Source organism: Borostomias antarcticus (assembly GCF_949987555.1).
Source record: "Borostomias antarcticus genome assembly, chromosome: 10".
Lineage (NCBI taxonomy): Eukaryota > Metazoa > Chordata > Actinopteri > Stomiiformes > Stomiidae > Borostomias > Borostomias antarcticus.
The window spans coordinates 28,613,495-28,633,494 of record NC_140243.1 but is presented as its reverse complement, the minus strand read 5'-3'; the positions used below and the strand labels follow the sequence as shown (position 1 = coordinate 28,633,494).

At 44.2% G+C, this 20,000-nt stretch overlaps 2 protein-coding genes across 2 annotated transcripts in view; both read right to left on the bottom strand.

Annotated features, from left to right (window-relative positions):
- Nucleotides 1–39: 39 nt before the first annotated feature.
- LOC311314380 (cartilage matrix protein-like) lies at nt 40–15,579 on the bottom strand (the record flags this gene model as incomplete). The annotated part of the gene is made up of 10 exons (XM_084444716.1): nt 40–62; nt 211–363; nt 659–1,072; nt 8,121–8,243; nt 9,185–9,307; nt 12,626–12,748; nt 14,116–14,241; nt 14,448–14,570; nt 14,735–15,307; nt 15,441–15,579. The coding sequence occupies 10 exons, from the start codon at nt 15,577–15,579 to the stop codon at nt 40–42; spliced, it is 1,920 nt and encodes a 639-aa protein (XP_084300842.1).
- Nucleotides 15,580–19,704: 4,125 nt separating this feature from the next.
- LOC311314379 (lysosomal-associated transmembrane protein 4B-like) overlaps nt 19,705–20,000 on the bottom strand; it is a gene marked incomplete at both ends in the record, with an annotated part of 12,607 nt that continues 12,311 nt past the window's right edge. The window contains one exon of the mRNA XM_084444715.1: nt 19,705–19,818. Coding sequence (XP_084300841.1) covers nt 19,705–19,818 — 114 coding nt within the window. The remainder of the gene's footprint in view (nt 19,819–20,000) is intronic.

Genomic DNA, 20,000 nt, shown 5'->3' with positions numbered 1-20,000 from the left:
TGACACAGAACATGCTTTCATCCCATCACTAGAAGTAGGTTACTGGTTCACCAAGAAACATGCTGGCGTAAAGACCATGAGCACGAGAGACCATCAATCTGACACTCAGACGTTCAATCATTAGTATACATTATGGATACATGAGTATCTCTGCATGCCAGAAGTCTGTATGAACTGTTTGTTTACTGATAAGGCTGTGGTTGTGAGTACCTTTACATAAACTTGACTTAAGTTTGTCTGTTATTTCTTCCATGCGGCTAAAATCTTCAGCATAGTACAAATGCTTCTCATCTGGCTCCGATGCTATCTCTCTGAGCTCCTCCTCGAGGGCCTTCCCCACTCCCAGCGCATACATGGTGATACCTGTAGGGGGCGACAGCGCACATTCTGTTACTAGAATGACCAACAGTAACACAGCAACAGTCGTTCTTGCAGCTCTAGTGTTCTTGTGTTCTTAATATGATTCAATGGAAGAGTCAGAGGAGAATGGTTCTAGTGTTCCAGTGTTCTAGTTCTAAAATATGGTTCATAATGTTCCTTGCTATGCCTGACAGGTTGTTAAAAGCCAGAGGTAACTCCTGCTGGAGTGAATGTATAACCACACAGGACTGCTCAGGAAGACTTGGCTGGTCTGGTCTGGAAGGTGAAGGTGGCCTACCGGATTCCTTGGCCTTGGCTGACCATTTGGCGACGTCGTCCTGGGACCGCCCGTCCGTGAACACCACGCACACGTGGGGAACGTCCGGCCTGGCGCCCTCCTTGGCGGAGAAGCTGTGCTCGAACATGTGACGCAGAGCGGACCCCGTCATGGAGCCTCGGCCCAGGTACTGCATGCGGGACACGGCCTCGTTCACATCCTGGCCCGTGGTGTACTGGCCCAGTGTGAACTCGCTCTGGACCTTGGTGGAGTACTGCAGCAGGCCCACGTGTGTCCCGGCGCCGGACACCTCCAGAGAGTCCACGATGCCGTTGACAAACTGCTTGACCAGCTGGAAGTTGGATGGGCCCAGGCTCTTGGATCCGTCGATGACAAACACTAAATCCATCACTCTGTCCCCACACTCTGTCTGTTCTGTCACGCACACACACACGCACGCACACGCACGCACGCACGCACGCACACACACGCACACACACACACAATTGTTGGGTGTGTCCTACCACTGCTATGCTGATGACATCCAGCTATATGTCTCCTTTAAACCTGAGAAGATGCATAAACTCAACATCTGATTGGACTGTCTGTCTGCCATTGAGGGCTGGATGGCGAGCAGCTTTCTCCAGCTTAATGCGTCTAAAACAGAGGTCATAATATAGAGGTCCTGTAGCACCCGATAATGTAATAATCAACCGATAATGTAATAACGCCCGATAATGTAATAAAAGTTTGACTTAAGTCAATCGAAAATGTAATAAAACCTGATAATGTAATAACTTAACCAATAATGTAATAAAATGTCCTGACTGATAATGTAATACCATTTTTCTGATAATGTAATACCTTATTACATTATTGGTCAAGTTATTACATTATCAGGTGGGTCTTTTTTTTTCAAAACTGGTAATGTTATACTTTACTGATAATGTAATAATTTAAAAAGTGAATGAATAATACTGTTAGGGTACTTTGTGGTATAATTTGGCGTACGCTGTGGTACTTGTGGTATAATTTGATGTGTCTCATGATACTTTGCAGTATACTTTGGTGTGCTTTGAGGTACTTTGTGGTATACTTTGGGGTACTCTGTGGTATACTTTGCAGTACTTTGCAGTACTTTGTGGTATACTTTGGGGTACACAGCAATACTTTGCAGTACTCTGCAGTATACTTTGGGGTACTTTGAGGTACTCTGCGGAATACTTTGAGGAACTTTGTGGTGTGTTTTGGAGTACTTTGCGGAACTTAGTGGTATACTTTGGGGTACTTTGTAGTACTTTGCAGTACTTTGCAGTACTTTGTGGTATACTTTGGGGTACACAGCAATACTTTGCAGTACTCTGCAGTATACTTTGGGGTACTTTGAGGTACTTTGCGGTACTCTGCGGAATACTTTGAGGTACTTTGTGGTGTGCTTTGGAGTACTTTGTGGTACTTGTGGTATACTTTGGGGTACTCTGTGGTATACTTTGCAGTACTTTGTGGTATACTTTGTGGTACACAGCAAATATTTTGCAGTACTCTGCAGTATACTTTGGGGTACTTTGAGGTACTTTGATATTTTGCAGTAGTTTGCAGTAAACGTTGGGGTACTTTGCAGTACTTTGCGGTACTTTGCGGAATACTTTGAGGTACTTTGTGGTCTGCTTTGGAGTACTTTGCGGTACTCTGCAGTACTTTGCAGTAAGCTTTGGGTACTTTGCGTTATACTTTGGAGTACTTTGAAGTACTTTGTGGTATACATTGAGGTACTTACCCATACTTTGCAGTAATGTGTGGTAATTTGTGGTATACAGAGGTACTTTTCAGTATGCTTTGGGGTACTTTGTGGTACTTTGCTGTATACTTTGGGGTACTTTGCTGTATACTTTGGAGTACTTTGCGCTATACTTTGGAGTACTTTGTGGTATACTTTGGAGTACTTTGAGATACTTAGTGATTAGTAGGGCCCTTCAAAAAGGGGTTCAGTATTTTATCTTAGCCTATATAGTAGGAGACAGGAACTGATTTAATTCTATGAATTGAAAGCAAAGTGTATGAGGCAAATTATGTGAGGCTGCTGTCCATCGACTATATTTCAGATTGCAATACCATAACTCCCCATACTCATCTCCAAACGCAGGATGGAGATTGGAGATTAAACCCTTCCTGCACAGGTGGATCCTCAACTTCCTGACGGGCAGACCTCAGGGGGCGAGAGTGGGCATCATCTTCTCTCACCCTAAACACTGGAGAAAGTCACCCTCTCACCTTCAACACTGGGCTGTTTCATATCCTCTGTACAAACACGACTGCATAGTTACCTACAATTCCAGCTCAATTATCAATTCACTGATGACACAGCTGCGGTAGGCCTGATCTCCAACAATAATGAGAAGGCCTACTTGGAGGAGGTGGCATGCCAAACTAAATGTTGTCAGGACAACAACCTCCACCTGAACGTCAGTAAGATAATGGAGATGCTAGTGGACTACAGCAGGAAGCAGGAAGATGAAAGTGATTCTAGTGGACTAGCAGGAAGCAGGAGCGGCCAATTGCCTGAACAGCAGTAGGACCCCTGTGGAGACAGTGTATTTACAAGTACAGTATATTGATGTACAGATCTCCAGACATGGACAACAAACATTCCTGTATATGCATGATTGAGAGGGTGTCTGACTGAGAACATCAACACTACCAACATGCTATGGAAGCAACACCATGCAGGACAAGTCACTGTAGAGAGTGTTTGGTCAGCAGAACATATCTCCCACACCTCCAGGACATCACACGGCGCTGCAGGACCAAGGTCAGGAGAATGTTGAAACATCCCAGCCACCCGGACAACAGCCTCTTCTCTCTGCTCAGGTACTGCCTACTGAAGAAGATCAACTCACAGAGGCTCAGAAGAAGCTTCTACCTTCAGACCATCCACATCCGGAATGAGTACACTCTGCTCATCTCTGTCCTTAACTCAGTACTATACTCTGCACAACAGCACTGTATATTTATACCTGCTAGATTATAAAAATCTACATTCTGTAAATAAACGTGAATATACATACATTTACTCTCTCTAGATCCATATGTATACTTCTCTATTTAGGTGAACTGTCCAATTTCATATGTCATCTCAGCTCATTTTATTTCATTCCATTAATAAATATTTTATATTTTGGACTTGGTTTACATATTTATATGTTTGGTGTGTATAGTACGTTTCTCCTTTTTACTTTGCCTAGTGTACATATTTAGCAGCTAGTGGAAACATCACTGCTCATTGTCAGGGTATGTTGCATGTTACCGATAAAACTTTGACTTGAATATGCTATGTTTACTCCTTCACCCTCTAAGTTCCCTAGATCAAACAACATATTTTTATGCAATATTCGATGCATACTCTCTACTTTTCTTTGACTTTGTGGATGATAAGGGGAAATTTCATTGATCTTTACTTTAAGCTACTGCATGAGTTCCCTCAGCACCTTGGTCATTTTGGATTACTGTATGAGGACCATGTTTAATATAAATGTGGTTGTTTGTTTGGCTATTTCATTGCTACCTTTCCCTGTCAGCTGCTTAAGCCAGAAATATCTACTGAAGATGTCTGGCACCATTGGAATATATCTTTATGTGGCTTTGCTATACCATACTTTCCATCTATTCATATCTACAAGATCAATCTGGTGTCTGGTCTGGACATCCTTGATTAGCTTCAGGATGGGCTTGTCCACAAATCTGGCCTGAAGGTACTGGTACTGTCTGGATTTATAGAGTAGGCCTACCTTAAATTCTGTCCTCACTAATTCTGTCCTCATTAATGTAATGCCTGTGTAGGCTAGTGCAATTATGATTTTTAAAACATCTATGGCTATCCGAAAAACTGGAATAACATGATAAAATGTTTGTATAAACAAACGGGCAATGTGGCACTGAATGTCAGTTATTGTGTGCACCTCATTGGTTTTCCCCATAAACACATCTTCAGACCTCACTTCCATCCATTTGTCTCATGTGCTCTGGAGAGGTAGGTGACATGTGAGGATAAAGGGTAGTTCATGCTAATAAGAAGTTGGTATGGTATTGCAATCTGAAATATAGTCAATGGATAGCAGCTCTTAACTATAGTTGATGAACAGCAGCCTCACATAATTTGCCTCATACACTTTGCTTTCAATTCATATTATTAGATCTATGTCTTAAATTAAATCCTGTCTCCTACTATATAGGTTAAGATAAAATACTGAACCCCTTTTTGAAGGGCCCTACTAATCACCAAGTACCTCAAAGTACTCCAAAGTATACCACAAAGTACCTCAAAGTACTCCAAAGTATACCACAAAGTACCGCAAAGTACTCCAAAGTAAAGCGCAAAGTACTGCAAAATATTGCAAAATACCAAAGTACCCCGAAGTATACAGCAAAGTACCCCAAAGTATACAGCAAAGTAGTACCTCAATGTATACCACAAAGTACCCCAAAGTATACTGCAAAGTACCCAAAGTTTACTGCAAAGTACTGCAAAGTACTACAAAGAACCCCAAAGTATACCACTAAGTACCGCAAAGTACTCCAAAGCACACCACAAAGTACCTCAAAGTATTCCGCAGAGTACCGCAAAGTACCTCAAAGTACCCCAAAGTATACTGCAGAGTACTGCAAAGAATGGCTGTGTACCCCAAGTATACCACAAAGTACTGCAAAGTACTACAAAGTACCCCAAAGTATACCACTTAGTACCGCAAAGTACTCCAAAGCACACCACAACGTACCTCAAAGTATTCCGCGGAGTACCGCAAAGTACCTCAAAGTACCCCAAAGTATACCACAAAGTACTGCAAAGTACTGCAAAGTACTACAAAGTACCCCAAAGTATACCACTAAGTACCGCAAAGTACTCCAAAGCACACCACAAAGTACCTCAAAGTATTCCGCAGAGTACCTCAAAGTACCCCAAAGTATACTGCAGAGTACTGCAAAGTATTGCTGTGTACCCCAAAGTATACCACAAAGTACTGCAAAGTACTGAAAAGTATACCACAGAGTACCCCAAAGTATACCACAAAGTACCTCAAAGCACCCCAAAGTATACTGCAATGTATCATGAGACACACCAAAGTATACCACAAGTACCACAAAGTACGCTAAAGTATACCACAAAGTACCCTAACAGTATTATTCATTCACTTTTTAAATTATTACATTATCAGTCAAGTATTACATTACCAGTTTTGAAAAAAAAAGACCCACCTGATAATGTAATAACTTGACCAATAATGTAATAAGGTATTACATTATCAGGAAAATTGTATTACATTATCAGTCAGGACATTTTATTACATTATTGGTTAAGTTATTACATTATCAGGTTTTATTACATTTTCGATGGACTTAAGTCAAACTTTTATTACATTATCAGGCGTTATTACATTATCGGTTGATTATTACATTATCGGGTGCTACAGGTCCCAATCACAGCTTCTGACAGCAGCACAGGTAAAACACCTGTTGGGGGCCCTTGCAACGAACGTCCGCCCCCATATTAGAAATCTGGGGGTGTTTTTCGATCAGGTGATAAACCTGGACAATCATATAGTGTCACTGTCCCAAAATTGTTTTTTCCACCTAAGAAACATCTCCAAACTCAGGTCTGTGGTGTCTCATACTGAGCTCGAAATGGCTGTTCACTGTCTTAGCAAACCCTCGGCTCACCGACTACAACTGGTTCAAAATGCTGCTTCCCGTTTACTCACCAGGTCCAAAACATCCTGCTATATCAGCCCCATCCTAGCCTCCCTGCACTGTTTTACTCACCAGGTCCAAAACATCCTGCTATATCAGCCCCATCCTAGCCTCCCTGCACTGTTCAATCACCAGGCCCAAAACATCCTGCTATATCAGCCCCATCCTAGCCTCCCTACACTGTTTTACTCACCAGGCCCAAAACATCCTGCTATATCAGCCCCATCCTAGCCTCCCTACACTGTTTTACTCACCAGGCCCAAAACATCCTGCCTTATCACCCCCATCCTCGCCTCCCTACACTGTTTTACTCACCAGGCCCAAAACATCCTGCTATATCAGCCCCATCCTAGCCTCCCTACACTGTTTTACTCACCAGGCCCAAAACATCCTGCTATATCAGCCCCATCCTAGCCTCCCTACACTGTTTTACTCACCAGGCCCAAAACATCCTGCTATATCAGCCCCATCCTAGCCTCCCTACACTGTTTTACTCACCAGGCCCAAAACATCCTGCTATATCAGCCCCATCCTAGCCTCCCTACACTGGTTACCGGTACACTACAGGACCCAGTTCAAGATCCTGTTGACCACATTCAAAGCACTCAATGGCTTAGCCCCCGCATACATCTGTGAACTGATCCCACCACATCAAGCCACCCGGTCTCTGAGGTCTTCTGACCAAGGTCTCCTGGCAGTCCCCCGGACCCGACTAAAAACCAAAGAGGACCGGGCATTTGGGGCAGTTGCCCCAAAACTATGGAACTCGTTCCCCCTGGATTTGAAATCCGCAGGGACAATAAATATGTTTAAGGGGCACCTGGAAATGTATCTGTTCAGGCAGGCGTTTGAGCACTGCTGCTGATGTCATACTTGTAGGTCCTGCTGGGTCTTTCTTTGTTTTATTATAGTATAGGGGCCTTTGAAATTGGCCACTTTTTGTATACTTGTTGTATGTTATTTATTTTACAATGCACTTTTTTTTTTACCTGCACCTTATGTGAAGCATTTGTGCTGAGAGGGGTGCTATACAAATACACTTTTACTTACCTACCTACCTACCTACCTACCTACCTACCTACCTACCTACCTACCTACCTACCTACCTACCTACCTACCTACCTACCTACCTACCCACCCACCTACCTACCTACCTACCTACCTAACCACCTACCTACCTACCTACCTACCTACCTACCTACCTACCTACCTACCTACCTACCTACCTACCTACCCACCCACCTACCTACCTACCTACCTACCTACCTACCTACCTACCCACCCACCTACCTACCTACCTACCTACCTACCTACCTACCCACCCACCTACCTACCTACCTACCTACCTACCTACCTAACCACCTACCTACCTACCTACCTACCTACCTACCTACCTACCTACCTAACCACCTACCTACCTACCTACCTACCTACCTAACCACCTACCTACCTACCTACCTACCTACCTACCTACCTACCTACCTACCTACCTACCTCCCTACCTACCTACCTACCTACCTACCTACCTACCTACCTACCTACCATAGAGGGCTATATCTTATCAAACTTGGAGCCAATACAGAAATGGAGAGTTTTGCTGGAATAGGTTACAATACGTCTATTCTTGGACGCTCGCAGACTTTGAACAGAGTAACTCAATAAGGGCTTCACCTGCCAAACCTGCCCCAAACATACGACATCATTAGCACTCCACACAGTAGCAGCAGTTAGTTGGGATTACTTTTGCAGGTCTTGCCGTTGTCCTCCAGTGTGAATCCTTGGAAGCACTCGCAGGTGTAGGAGTCGGGAGTGCTGACACACAGGTGCTCACAACCATGGTCCACCGTCTGGCACAGGTCAAGGCCTGGGTCAGGGGAGGAGGGGGGCGGAGGGGGGAGGCGCGTTAAGGACAGCTATTCAGGTTTGACAAGGAGCTTTATAGACACTTCAGATGCAGTACTTTCAAGTGAGATGTTTATGAATCAGGTAATGGAAGTCGTTTGAGACAACTTAGAGATACTGTATTGATGGCCTTGTTGAGAATGGCCCAGAGAGCAGTAGCCTATGAATGGAGAGTTAATGTCTTTAGAGGGGTAGAAGTGTTTGTAGACATACAACCGCTTCTAAAAAAACAAACAAACAAACTTTTTTTTGTGTGGCATTATGTTCTGTGCTTGATACATGAGGTTTGATCAGAGGGTTTACATTCGACTGTCCAGAATAATAATACACATTCATCTGAGTATGTACTGTAGCCTATTCTAACGCAAATCCAAACAAGATCTCTGTATCAGGCCTTATGAATCAGAGGATGAAACAAATGCTGTGACAATGGTTTTCTGCACTGTGCATAAATACACATCTGGCAATCAGTCAGCACAGAATAGGCCTCTTAATCCAGGGGAAAAAACAGGGTCTGGATTGGAGCAGCGAGATTAACGCTGACCTCACATCCCTGTTCGAACTACGCAAGTGGGTGGGGTCAGAACAGGCAGCTAGGCAGATATTTGAAGAGACAGTACTCTGGGAAACAACTGAATTTAGAATGGCCCTATAGATGCACAACTAAGCAGCAACAAACACTCAACTAACTAACTGTTAACATTGTTGTTGCATATCAGCTGCAGTTCGTTAAATGAAAGTTTGAGAGGCATCTGGATGCATCAATTTGTGTTCCTTCATCTCTCAACCATTTCAGTGATGATCAATGACCGATTATCAATACAGATGATTAGTGCGGCCAAATAGACCTAAATTATGTTTCCAGATGCAACACGCAACACAGCTAGTGAGACATGAACTTACTCTTGCAGGTTTTAAGATCTGGTCTGAGTGTAAAGCCTTTCCTGCATTTACACTGGAACGAGTCCTCAGTGTTCACACACTCATGTTCACAGCCGTGGGTGCCCAGAGAACACTGGTCTATCTCTGTGAAGCATTAGACAGTACATAGAACATCAGAGTGCAGAAAAGGCAGTAGAATCATACCCCAAGTCAGTACAGTCATTTTCCATAATCCTGAGGTTAGTTCAGTGAGATAGCATCCAATGATTAAAAAAATACAGCGAAAGAAAAGACATGGTGGTTTTTATCAGGGGGTGTCCACTGACCAAATATGGAGGATAATTGGAAGAACAGATTGAACTGTTTTCCCCTGGCGTGTATTTTAACATCTCTGCCAGGTACAGAAACCAGTCCAAGCTGCATCATTCACCACCGGCAATGAGAGGCAAGCTGTACAGTACATATAATAATAATAATAATAATAATAATAATAATAATAATAATAATAATAATAAAAATACATTTTCACAACTTTTGTTTGTTTTAAAGATTTGTTTATGGCATTTCTGCTTTATTAGATAGGACAGTGAAGATTATAGACAGGAAATGCAGGAGAGAGAGAGAGAGAGAGAGGGGGGGGGAGACATGCAGCACATGGCCCAGGCCGGATTCGAACCCAAGCCGCTGTGGTATGCGCCTTAACCCGGTGAGCCACCGGTGGCGCCTCAAATTTTCACAACTTTTTACCATATGGTTCTATGGGCTGCCATAGACTCCCATTGCGGAATAATAATAAGAAGAAGAAGAACAAGAACAAGATTAAAGCTGCTACGCAGCGATGAGGCGGGGCCGGGCAATTTCCAACAAGTTTAGGAGCAATAAGCGAGAGAATAGGAAGACAACAAGAAAGTTGACATTCCAATGTTCATTTTGTACATTCATATGGTATAGTAAAACATTTGTAAAACCTTTTGATGCATTGTAAGCTCGATTTTGATAATTCAATAATCTGGTCAATGAGTTTGTGAATTACAGTCTGAAGATCCAGTGTAGCAAGTTTGGTGTTAATTGATTGAAAAATGTGGGATGAGATATGTTTATTAATCTTTACAGGTTTTGTTTGCTTTTCTTCATATTTGAACATTGACTTCAGCAGCTGTGTGCTCAGTCAGTAGCCAATCAATCGATTTAGTCATTGTAATCCTCGGCGGGGGTTGGGTAGGGTTGCCAACAGCGATGTCTCAGATTCGTGGAGCTTGCGTTGGATTGTGGGTAACGCAGTTTTCTTTGTATGAAGTGTTGGTTTCAGAGGACAGAATTAAACATATTTTAAAAAATTCAATTTTTGAGACAAAATTCTGAAAAAAATTATACTACATCTTGGATATGTGGCCAATGTTGTCACTTTTTATGAGGATGATCAGACATTGATTTGGCGAGAATTAATAGGAACTGTATACAGAATTGTTAACAGTAAAACTTTTTGATGTGCTGTGGGCTCAATTTTTCATATTTCAAAAATCTGTGAGGATAGTTTGGTAAGGACAGTCTGACGATACAGTAGATCAATTTTGGTGTCAATTGAACAAAAAATGTGGGAGGAGATAGGTTTGATAGGTTTTACAGTTTAGGAAGAAATCAGAGTGATGGACTTCAAAATTCCTGCAAGGTCAAAGCATATGACAGTTTTGTCTCAATTGGGACTATATTCACGTGGTGGTTTTACAGTGATAGCACCTATGGCTGATTTGTTATGATTTTTTAAAGTTTTAAACTTTAGACTGTTGCTGTAGCGCCACCTTGAGGTTTATTGACCTACAATGCAGGGTGAGGACTTTGGGTATAGTACTGGAGCTATGTGCAAATTTTGGTGATTTTTTGTCCACGGGAAGTTAGACTTCAGTGGAAGATGGAGAATAATAATAATAATATAGGCAAATACAATAGGGTTCCGGCAGCTACGCTGCCTGGCCCCTAAAAACGTAGAATCACTTAGGGTGCCTATGCAGCTTCGCTGCTTGGCCCCCAATAAAGCAGTGTTGTGGGGCTCATGCGGACAACGACTGCTGTTTTAAACTCGACTTGAGACAAGGAATCCATTGGTACAAGAATCTTCCAAATCAGACATATGGTTGAACGAGATTCAAACTCCCCACCTGGTGCTTGCAAGGTCGACGCGCTATCCACTGTGCTACGCCCAGCCTTGCAACGTGAAACGCCCAAGTCCACAAGGTATATTTGGCAGCTTTCCTCTCGGTTGAGTGAGAAGGGTGGGGGGGGGGTGTCGTGGTTTAAATTGGCAAACGGCGAAAAGTATACATAGCATAGCTCAACTATTTACTTCTGGAAAGTCCAGACAATCACACGAACATTTCCATGTATAATATGTCCTTCGGTCTTCAGAAGTGTAGGAGTGTTAGAAACTCAACACTGATTCTGTCATTTTCTGTATCAATTTAGAGCGTGGCTCCATTGTTTTCAATGGAGGGGGGGAGGAGTCGTCATTCAAACTGTTACGCAGTGAAAGATATACATCTTGTATACATAGCTTTTTAGATTTTACGAATCCCAAGAGTCGTGTGAATGTTTGTATATATAAAATGTGTACAAGCTGGGAAAATTAACTGAGGTAGTCAAACAACTCCACACTGGCAAAGCCCCAGGGACTGATGAGATCCGTCCAGAAATGCTGAAGGCGCTGGGTGTTGAGGGGCTGTCTTGGCTTACACACCTCTTTAACATTGTTTGGAAGTCCGGGACAGTGCCAAAGGAGTAGCAGACTGGGGTGGTGGTCCCAATATTCAAAAAAGGGGACCAGAGGGTGTGTGCCAATTACAGAGGCATCATATTACTCAGCCTCCCAGGGAAAGTGTATTCTAAGGTGCTGGAAAGGAGGGTCCGGCCGATAGTTGAACCTCAGATTGAAGAGGAACAATGCGGATTCCGTCCTGGTCATGGAACCAACGACCAGCTCTTCACTCTCGCAAGGATCTTGGAGGGGGCTTGAGAGTTTGCCCAACCTGTCTACATGTGTTTTGTGGATTTGGAAAAGGCTTATGGTGGGGTCCCTCGAGAGGTCTTGTGGAGGGTTATGCGGGAGTATGGGGTGAGGGGGTCCCTACTTAGGGCCATCAAATCCCTGTACACCCAGAGCGAGAGCTGTCTGTGTCCTCGGCAGTAAGTTGTTATTCTTTCTGGTGGGGGTTGGCTTCCGCCAGGGCTGCACTTTGTGCTGTATTTTAACATCTCTGCCAGGTACAGAAACCAGTCCAAGCTGCATCATTCACCACCGGCAATGAGAGGTAAGCTGTACAGTACATATAATAACAACAATAATAACAACAATAACAATAACAACAATAATAATAACAATAATACTTATTATTATTATTGTTGTTGTTATTATTATTATACTAATAATTATAGCTACTGCTATACACAGCTAGTGAGACATGAACTTACTCTTGCAGGTTTTACCATCCGGTTGGAGTGTATAGCCCTTCCTGCATTTACACTGGAACGAGTCCTCAGTGTTCACACACTCATGTTCACAGCCGTGGGTGCCCAGAGCACACTGGTCTATCTCTGTGAAGCATTAGACAGTCATCAGAACATCAGAGTGCAGAAAAGGCAGTAGAATCATACCCCAAGTCAGTACAGTCATTTTCCATAATCCTGAGGTTAGTTCAGTGAGATAGCATCCAATGATTAAAAAAAATACAGCGAAAGAAAAGACATGGTGTTTTTTATCAGGGGATCCGGTGTCCACTGACCAAATATGGAGGATAATTGGAAGAACAGATTGAACTGTTTTCCCCTGGCGTGTATTTTAACATCTCTGCCAGGTACAGGAACCAGTCCAAGCTGCATCATTCACCACCGGCAATGAGAGGCAAGCTGTACAGTACATATAATAATAATAATAATAATAATAATAATAATAATAATAATAATAATACATTGAATTAATTAGTATAGTAACAAAGGCGGCAAATCCTCTCAATGGATCAAACTATCACTTTTGGTTAATGGATTCCCTGCATTCTGACACTCTGAATACACACTCTCCTATATCTCAACAGCTGGTTAGACCATTGGTCACTCTGAATACACACTCCCCTTTATCTCAACAGCTGGTTAGACCATTGGTCACTCTGAATACACACTCCCCTATATCTCAACAGCTGGTTAGACCATTGGAAAAGCCCACTTCCAAGAAATCTCTCCCACTTGACCCTCCTTCGCTTCCACCGAGAGGCGGAACATGTGGAGGTGGACAGGCAGACCTCACTCAAATAATACTGGGTTTTGACTGGGATGCTCTGGGGGATTGTAGCCTTTCAAAGCTGTGCTTGTGCATAGTACTAGTCAGGTATGGTTACATTGCTATGACAAATGTCCATGGATGGTGGGGTTTGATTACCTGATCAAAAAGGTTCTGCACAGTGAATCAGGAATAATAGAGAGAGGAGAGAGAGAGAGAGAGAGAGAGAGAGAGAGAGAGAGAGAGAGTGAGACAGAGAGAGAAAGAGAGAGAGAGTGAGACAGAGAGAGAGAGTGAGACAGAGAGAGAGAGTGAGACAGAGAGAGAGAGTGAGACAGAGAGAGAGAGAGAGAGAGACAGAGAGATAGAGATAGAGAGAGAGAGAGAGAGAGAGAGTGAGACAGAGAGAGACAGAGAGAGACAGAGAGAGAGAGAGAGAGAGAGAGACAGAGAGAGAGAGTGAGACAGAGAGAGAGAGTGAGACAGAGAGAGAGAGAGAGACAGAGAGATAGAGATAGAGAGAGAGAGAGAGAGAGAGAGAGAGAGAGAGAGAGAGAGAGAGAGAGAGTGAGACAGAGACAGAGACAGAGAGAGACAGAGAGAGAGACAGAGAGAGACAGAGAGAGAGAGAGAAGGATAGACAGAGAGACAGAAAGTTAACATATAAAGAAGGTTGCGCAGTGCTCACTCCGGCACGTCTTGAGGTCCTGGTTGAGATCGTAACCAGGCTGGCAGCGACATTCATACCTGGCCTCAGGCAGGTTAGCACAGATGTGGGCACAGCCATGGTCCACTACCGCACACATATCTTCAGCTAGGAGAACCAGGGCAGAGACAGGGTTCACTGCTGATGGCTGGCCACTGTTCACTATTCCACCAGTACTTATAAGCCCAAATATTCCCACCAATTCTATAATCTAACATAAATGGTCAGGTTTCAGGATGCCCGTTCCTGCAGCATGCCACCATCAGGGCATCACCGTCCTATAGATCTTATCACCCAGTCATCAGTGAACTGACCTTTGCATGTCTTCCGATCTGGGTTGAGGGTGTAGCCCTTTCTGCAGCGGCACATGTAGGCGACAGGGGTGCTTACGCAGATGTGCTCACACTGATGGTCCACCACTGAGCATGTGTCTGTATCTAACACACACACACACACACACACACACACACACACACACACACACACACACACATCTGAGCATGCCAGAATTGTGGTGACGAGATACAAGAACTTAGGAGGGGGGCAGAGGATGGAGAATAGAAGACAGGATGAAGGAGAGGAGACCGAGGAGGAGACTCACCTCCACACAGCTTGGACTGGAAGACTGAGATGAGCGTCTCTACCTGGCTGAAGTTGGCCACCAGGTGGACGTGTTCAGAGTGCGGCTCGCTGCTGATGGCCCTCAGCGTGCTCATGTCCACCCTGCCCACGCCGATGGCGAAGATCTGAATGCCCGCCTGCCGCGCCTCCGCCGCCACCTCCTCCACCGTGTCCTGCGGCCGGCCGTCCGTCACCACCATGGCGATCCGCGGGATGTGCAGGTCCGCGGGCCGCGCCCCCTCTGCCTCGGAGAAGGCCGTCTCCATGGCGTACTGGATGGCGAGGCCGGTCATGGTCCCGGACGCCAGGTGCTCCATGCCGCGCACGGCGGCCTCCACTTGGGCGTTGCTGCTGTAGGTGCCGAGGGAGAAGTGGTTCTGGACCACGCTGCCGTACTGCAGCAGCCCCACGCGCGTGGCGTCCGCACCCACGTCCAGGAAGCGCACGATGTCGGCGATGAACACCTTGACCTTCTCGTAGTCGTGGGGGTGCACGCTGCGCGAGCTGTCGATGATGAAGACGAAGTCCAGGGGCTTCCCTTTGCACGGGCTCTCTGGCAGAGAGGCGCGGGAAACGGGTCTGTTAGTGGAGCTTTGTACAGACAGACAGATACAAACACACACACACACACACACACACACACAAGAAACTGTCCTATCCTCCTAATTCTCCCATGTTCCTCTTACCCACTGAGTTGTCGCTGACCGTTGCAGAGTCATTGCGTCCTCGGAGCGCGCTGGGCTTGGGGCGGCGTCTGTCTCTGCCCTCCACCCGGGCTGCATCACAGCACAGCAGGCAGAAGAGGCCGAGGGCCAGGGTCCTCATCCTGACCAGGAGAGACACACAGCCGCTCAGAGACACAAAAACAACAACACAGTTATCGCTAAGACATTCCGTCCGAGTCTCCTCAGCCAGAGGCCTTCAGGCATACACACACACACACACATGGACTGAACTCACGGACTCAGAAACACACACACACAAACACGCACCCCCCCCCCCCTTTCCCTCTCATTGTAATTGCCTTGTACTGTATTTTGTATGTCGTAATTGTCGTATTGCATTTTGTATGTCGCTCTTTCTTCCTTTTTCTCAGTTATTTGTATTGTGAAGCGCTTTGTTAGGAAGCATGATGGCGGCGCTACGCCCGACGGCAGCCAGCCACTCTCCAATTCCTGGCGTTTCTTGTTAATCTGTTCGTTTGCAGTCCTTTGTTTTTGTTTGTCTCCCTTTGTACCTGGGCTGCGCCCCGGGCTGATATAACAGTTGGTTGGGGTGCGCATTATAAATAAAAATAACATAACATAACATAACAACACACACCGCCAAGTCAGCGCCCAGGACCTGATGAGAGAATCTCACACTGACAGCCACCGAGAACGATGATCTAGCAGTCAATCAGCCATTCAGAGAACTATGTTCTAGCAGTCAATCAGCCATTCAGAGAACGATGTTCGAGCAGTCAATCAGCCATTCAGAGAACGATGTTCTAGCAGTCAATCAGCCATTCAGAGGGGGAGCACTTTCACATCCTGCTTGCAAACCCAAGCTTCAGATTCCGCCTCTCTGACCCAGGATAATGATCCTTTCAGATTCCGCCTCTCTGACCCAGGATAATGATCATTTCGCGTCCACAGAGCCCAAGCAGAGCCTCAGAACACAACCAGTACCATGATGTGATAGGCTATCAATGTCTCTCTCTGAACAGAAAACAACACCACTAGGGCTCCCTGAGAGTTTTTCCATATGGCATCTAATGTAGTGAAAACACAGTCTGCCTGCGTGGAGAGTTTCTGATGTTTTGGAGCACAGGTGGTCAGGTGATTAAAACAATGTTTTTAATTTGCCTCGGGCTGTTCCTCTCGCGGTTCTCCGGGGAGCCATCTGTTACTGCACTGCCCACAGAGCCTCTGAGGACATGTACAACCACATCACACACAGGCAGCCAGAAGCCCTCTGACTCCACTCCGCCCTCTTCCGGGGTTCGAGAACTCTGAAGAATGTTCAGGCAGAATGGTGTTCAGGGAGATGTGCTTGTGCAGGGTGAATCAAGGTTCTAGAATACTGCGCAGTGTTCCGTGCAGGCCAAACTGAATGTTCTAGAACCCTGACCCATGTCTGTGTTCCACCACTGCTCTGAAAACACTACTGATGATGACAAGTGCTGCAATCTGTTCACATGTCTATGAACAGAACAGTGAGCATGTTCACACAACTGCTGTGACCTGGAGCTGGCAGGGGTCACATGCAACATTGTGTGACTGGCATCTCTCTGAACATTTAAGATTAAGATTAAAGACCTAGAATGGTTGTCTGAAGTATCGTCTACATCTGTGACAGTAAAGCAACAGCAATCACGATGTAGTCACATGCAATAAAGTTCATAAACAACAGTGCAATTCTCAGCCTTGGAGAAACATCTGGAAAGTCAACCTTTCTCCCGAAACTTCCTTTTCACTCCCTTTTCTCATTGCCACGTGTCAAGAATAATGCACCCAACTAAGCACAGGGACACGTGTCCACATGTGTCAAGCAGCCATCTCAATGAAGAGGAATCAGTCTAATATATTAATAATATCAGTCTAATATGTTAATAATATCAGTCTAATATGTTAATAATATCAGTCTAATATGTTAATAATATCAGTCTAATATGTTAATAATATCAGTCTAATATGTTAATAATATCAGTCTAATATGTTAATAATATCAGTCTTATATGTTAATAATATCAGTCTAATATGTTAATAATCTATCACATTCTAGAATCTGACAGAGTTCTGGTTCAACAGACAGTGTCATATTGCTGCTGTTTTCTGGTGTAAACATTGAATCTCTGATCACTTTTCATGCTGCTGCAGCCTCATGATGCCAAAGGTGATCTTCTTGTAAACAAACTGTGAAACAGGTGTTCAGTGCTATAATTCTTAATTTGCAACTAGGCAGACCATCTGCACTCACACTCAATCATATCAAGTTTTTGCAGATGACAAATAGATTGAATTTCTGCAAATTAAAAAGTAACAGTTGTTTAAATTTTTTTTTTTTTTTTGAGTAATGAGATAACACAATTTCATCAGTCAGGAAAATATCTCTTACCTTAAGAGACGTAGAGCCTGTTAATCAATATATCCAAGCAGAAAACACTAGTGTGTAGGTCCACCTGGTAGTGGAGGTCTGCAACGGGAGAGGACAGGTCTGGATATGCTGATACACTTCAGCTCTCTCTCTCTCTCTCTCTCTCTCTCTCTCTCTCTCTCTCTCTCTCTCCAGGCACATGCTGTAGACTGTCTGGCCACGGTTCCACACCTCCTCTCCTCCATCCCCTAGCTGCTCTCTCTTCACTCTCTCCAGTCTGTGGGAGGCCTCTGGTCTGAGTCATGCTGTTGAGGGAACCCCAGATCTTTGTATTTGTACAGTATGATTTGTTTTATGATCTCAAACAACATCAGAGCATCTTTACCTGAGCAGCCAATCATTGGTGACATTAGGGTCTTACAGGGGACTACATGTGACAGTCAAACACAATGCGGTTCATCTTTCCATACATGCAGGGTTGTGAAACCTTCCTTATAACTCACCAACTATTTTTTTCCACAAAACTGTAAAATATATTTGTATTGTCTCACTAATGGTCAGATACTATAGGCTTACAGTATTCAAGTAAGGGAAACAGCAGCCATTTTGGAAGTCATAACCGTTGCGCATGACCGCAACTATTCAGAAAATACCTTGACCTAAACCTGAACACCAGTACAGTAACTACACACACGCAGTATATAACCATTATATATATATAGAACCATTCACCCATGGTAATAACATACACACAGTCCTCCAGTGACTTCAAAATAACACACCAACACAAAGTCTATCAATGAAATGTATTTTTAATAGACAAATAAAACTATAGTTTTTATACATCAGCAGACAGTTGGGTCTTGATTGTTGTCCAGAGAGGGCGCCAAGTTCTTCTTTCGGGGAGCAGCTGGCCAATCCTAGTCTGGCAGAGCTCAGAGCTCTGTTCACACAGAGAGCAGACGTTTGCTTGATTGAAAAAACCTGACTCGTTTCTCCTCAGTGGTTCCACAGAAAAAATCACTTCCACAAGTCATTACAAATCTGACCGAGAGTAAGAAGACTTTAACTGAACACTATTGTTTTTGCACACGCTCAAACACACTACCAATAAAGTATGAGTAAATGGGTGATTGGTACATTCTGCCCCTCTGTCATGTCAGACTACAAGCAGGTGTGATTCTTTGGAATCCGTCCAATCGATGCAACACTTGGTACATCATCTCTTAAGTGCAGCCTATCAGAAAGGGGGATAGTGAAAAGGCAATCCAACGAGGATCATGAACACAATAAACACAGACATTTGGAATTTAGGACATTATGTTGGACAGCAGGATACTTGCTTAATATGCTATTAACTGTGCATGTTAATTTGAGTAGAATGAAGACTGATATAGTAGAGGTACAAGTACAGTTTATACAAAAGTAATAAAAATATATGAGCTCTGAGACTCGCTTTTATATTGCATCTCCCACCTTTATAATCCCATGTTATTTCCTCCGTTCTACCGTTCAACAGGAGATCAGTGCAAATAACAAGTAACTCAAACAGTCCAATGATGAACATCACAGGAACAAAATAGACACACTGATTGATTAGAGGAGTGGATAACATGTGTGTGTGTGTGTGTGTGTGTGTGTGAACGTGTGTGTATGTGTGTGTGTGTGTGTGTGTGTGTGTGTGTGTGTGTGTGTGTGTGTGTGAACGTGTGTGTGTGTGTGTGTGTGTGTGAGTGTGTGTGAACGTGTGTGTATGTGTGAGTGTGTGTGAACGTGTGTGTATGTGTGAGTGTGTGTGTGTACAGTGATACAGAGGGAGGTTGTCAGGTTGTAGTAACAGCAGGGTCCAGTGTGGTCCAGCCGGTGAGAGCTTTATGCTGTAGTGAGGGGGGGGGGCAGCTTGGATGGAACAGCCATGCTGTCGTCATAGGGGGGGAGCAGCTTGGATGGAACAGCCATGCTGTCGTCATAGGGGGGGAGCAGCACCTGTCAGAACACAGAGAGATCAGGAAAACAATCCGCCATGGTGACAACAACATTCTCCAGTCTCACATAACACAACGGCTTGTTCCTTACCAGAGATAGAAATGCCTTATATATTTTCTGACACTCAAGTGACAGTGAATACATACATGTATTGTTCATATTCCACATAGTAGTAGAAATAG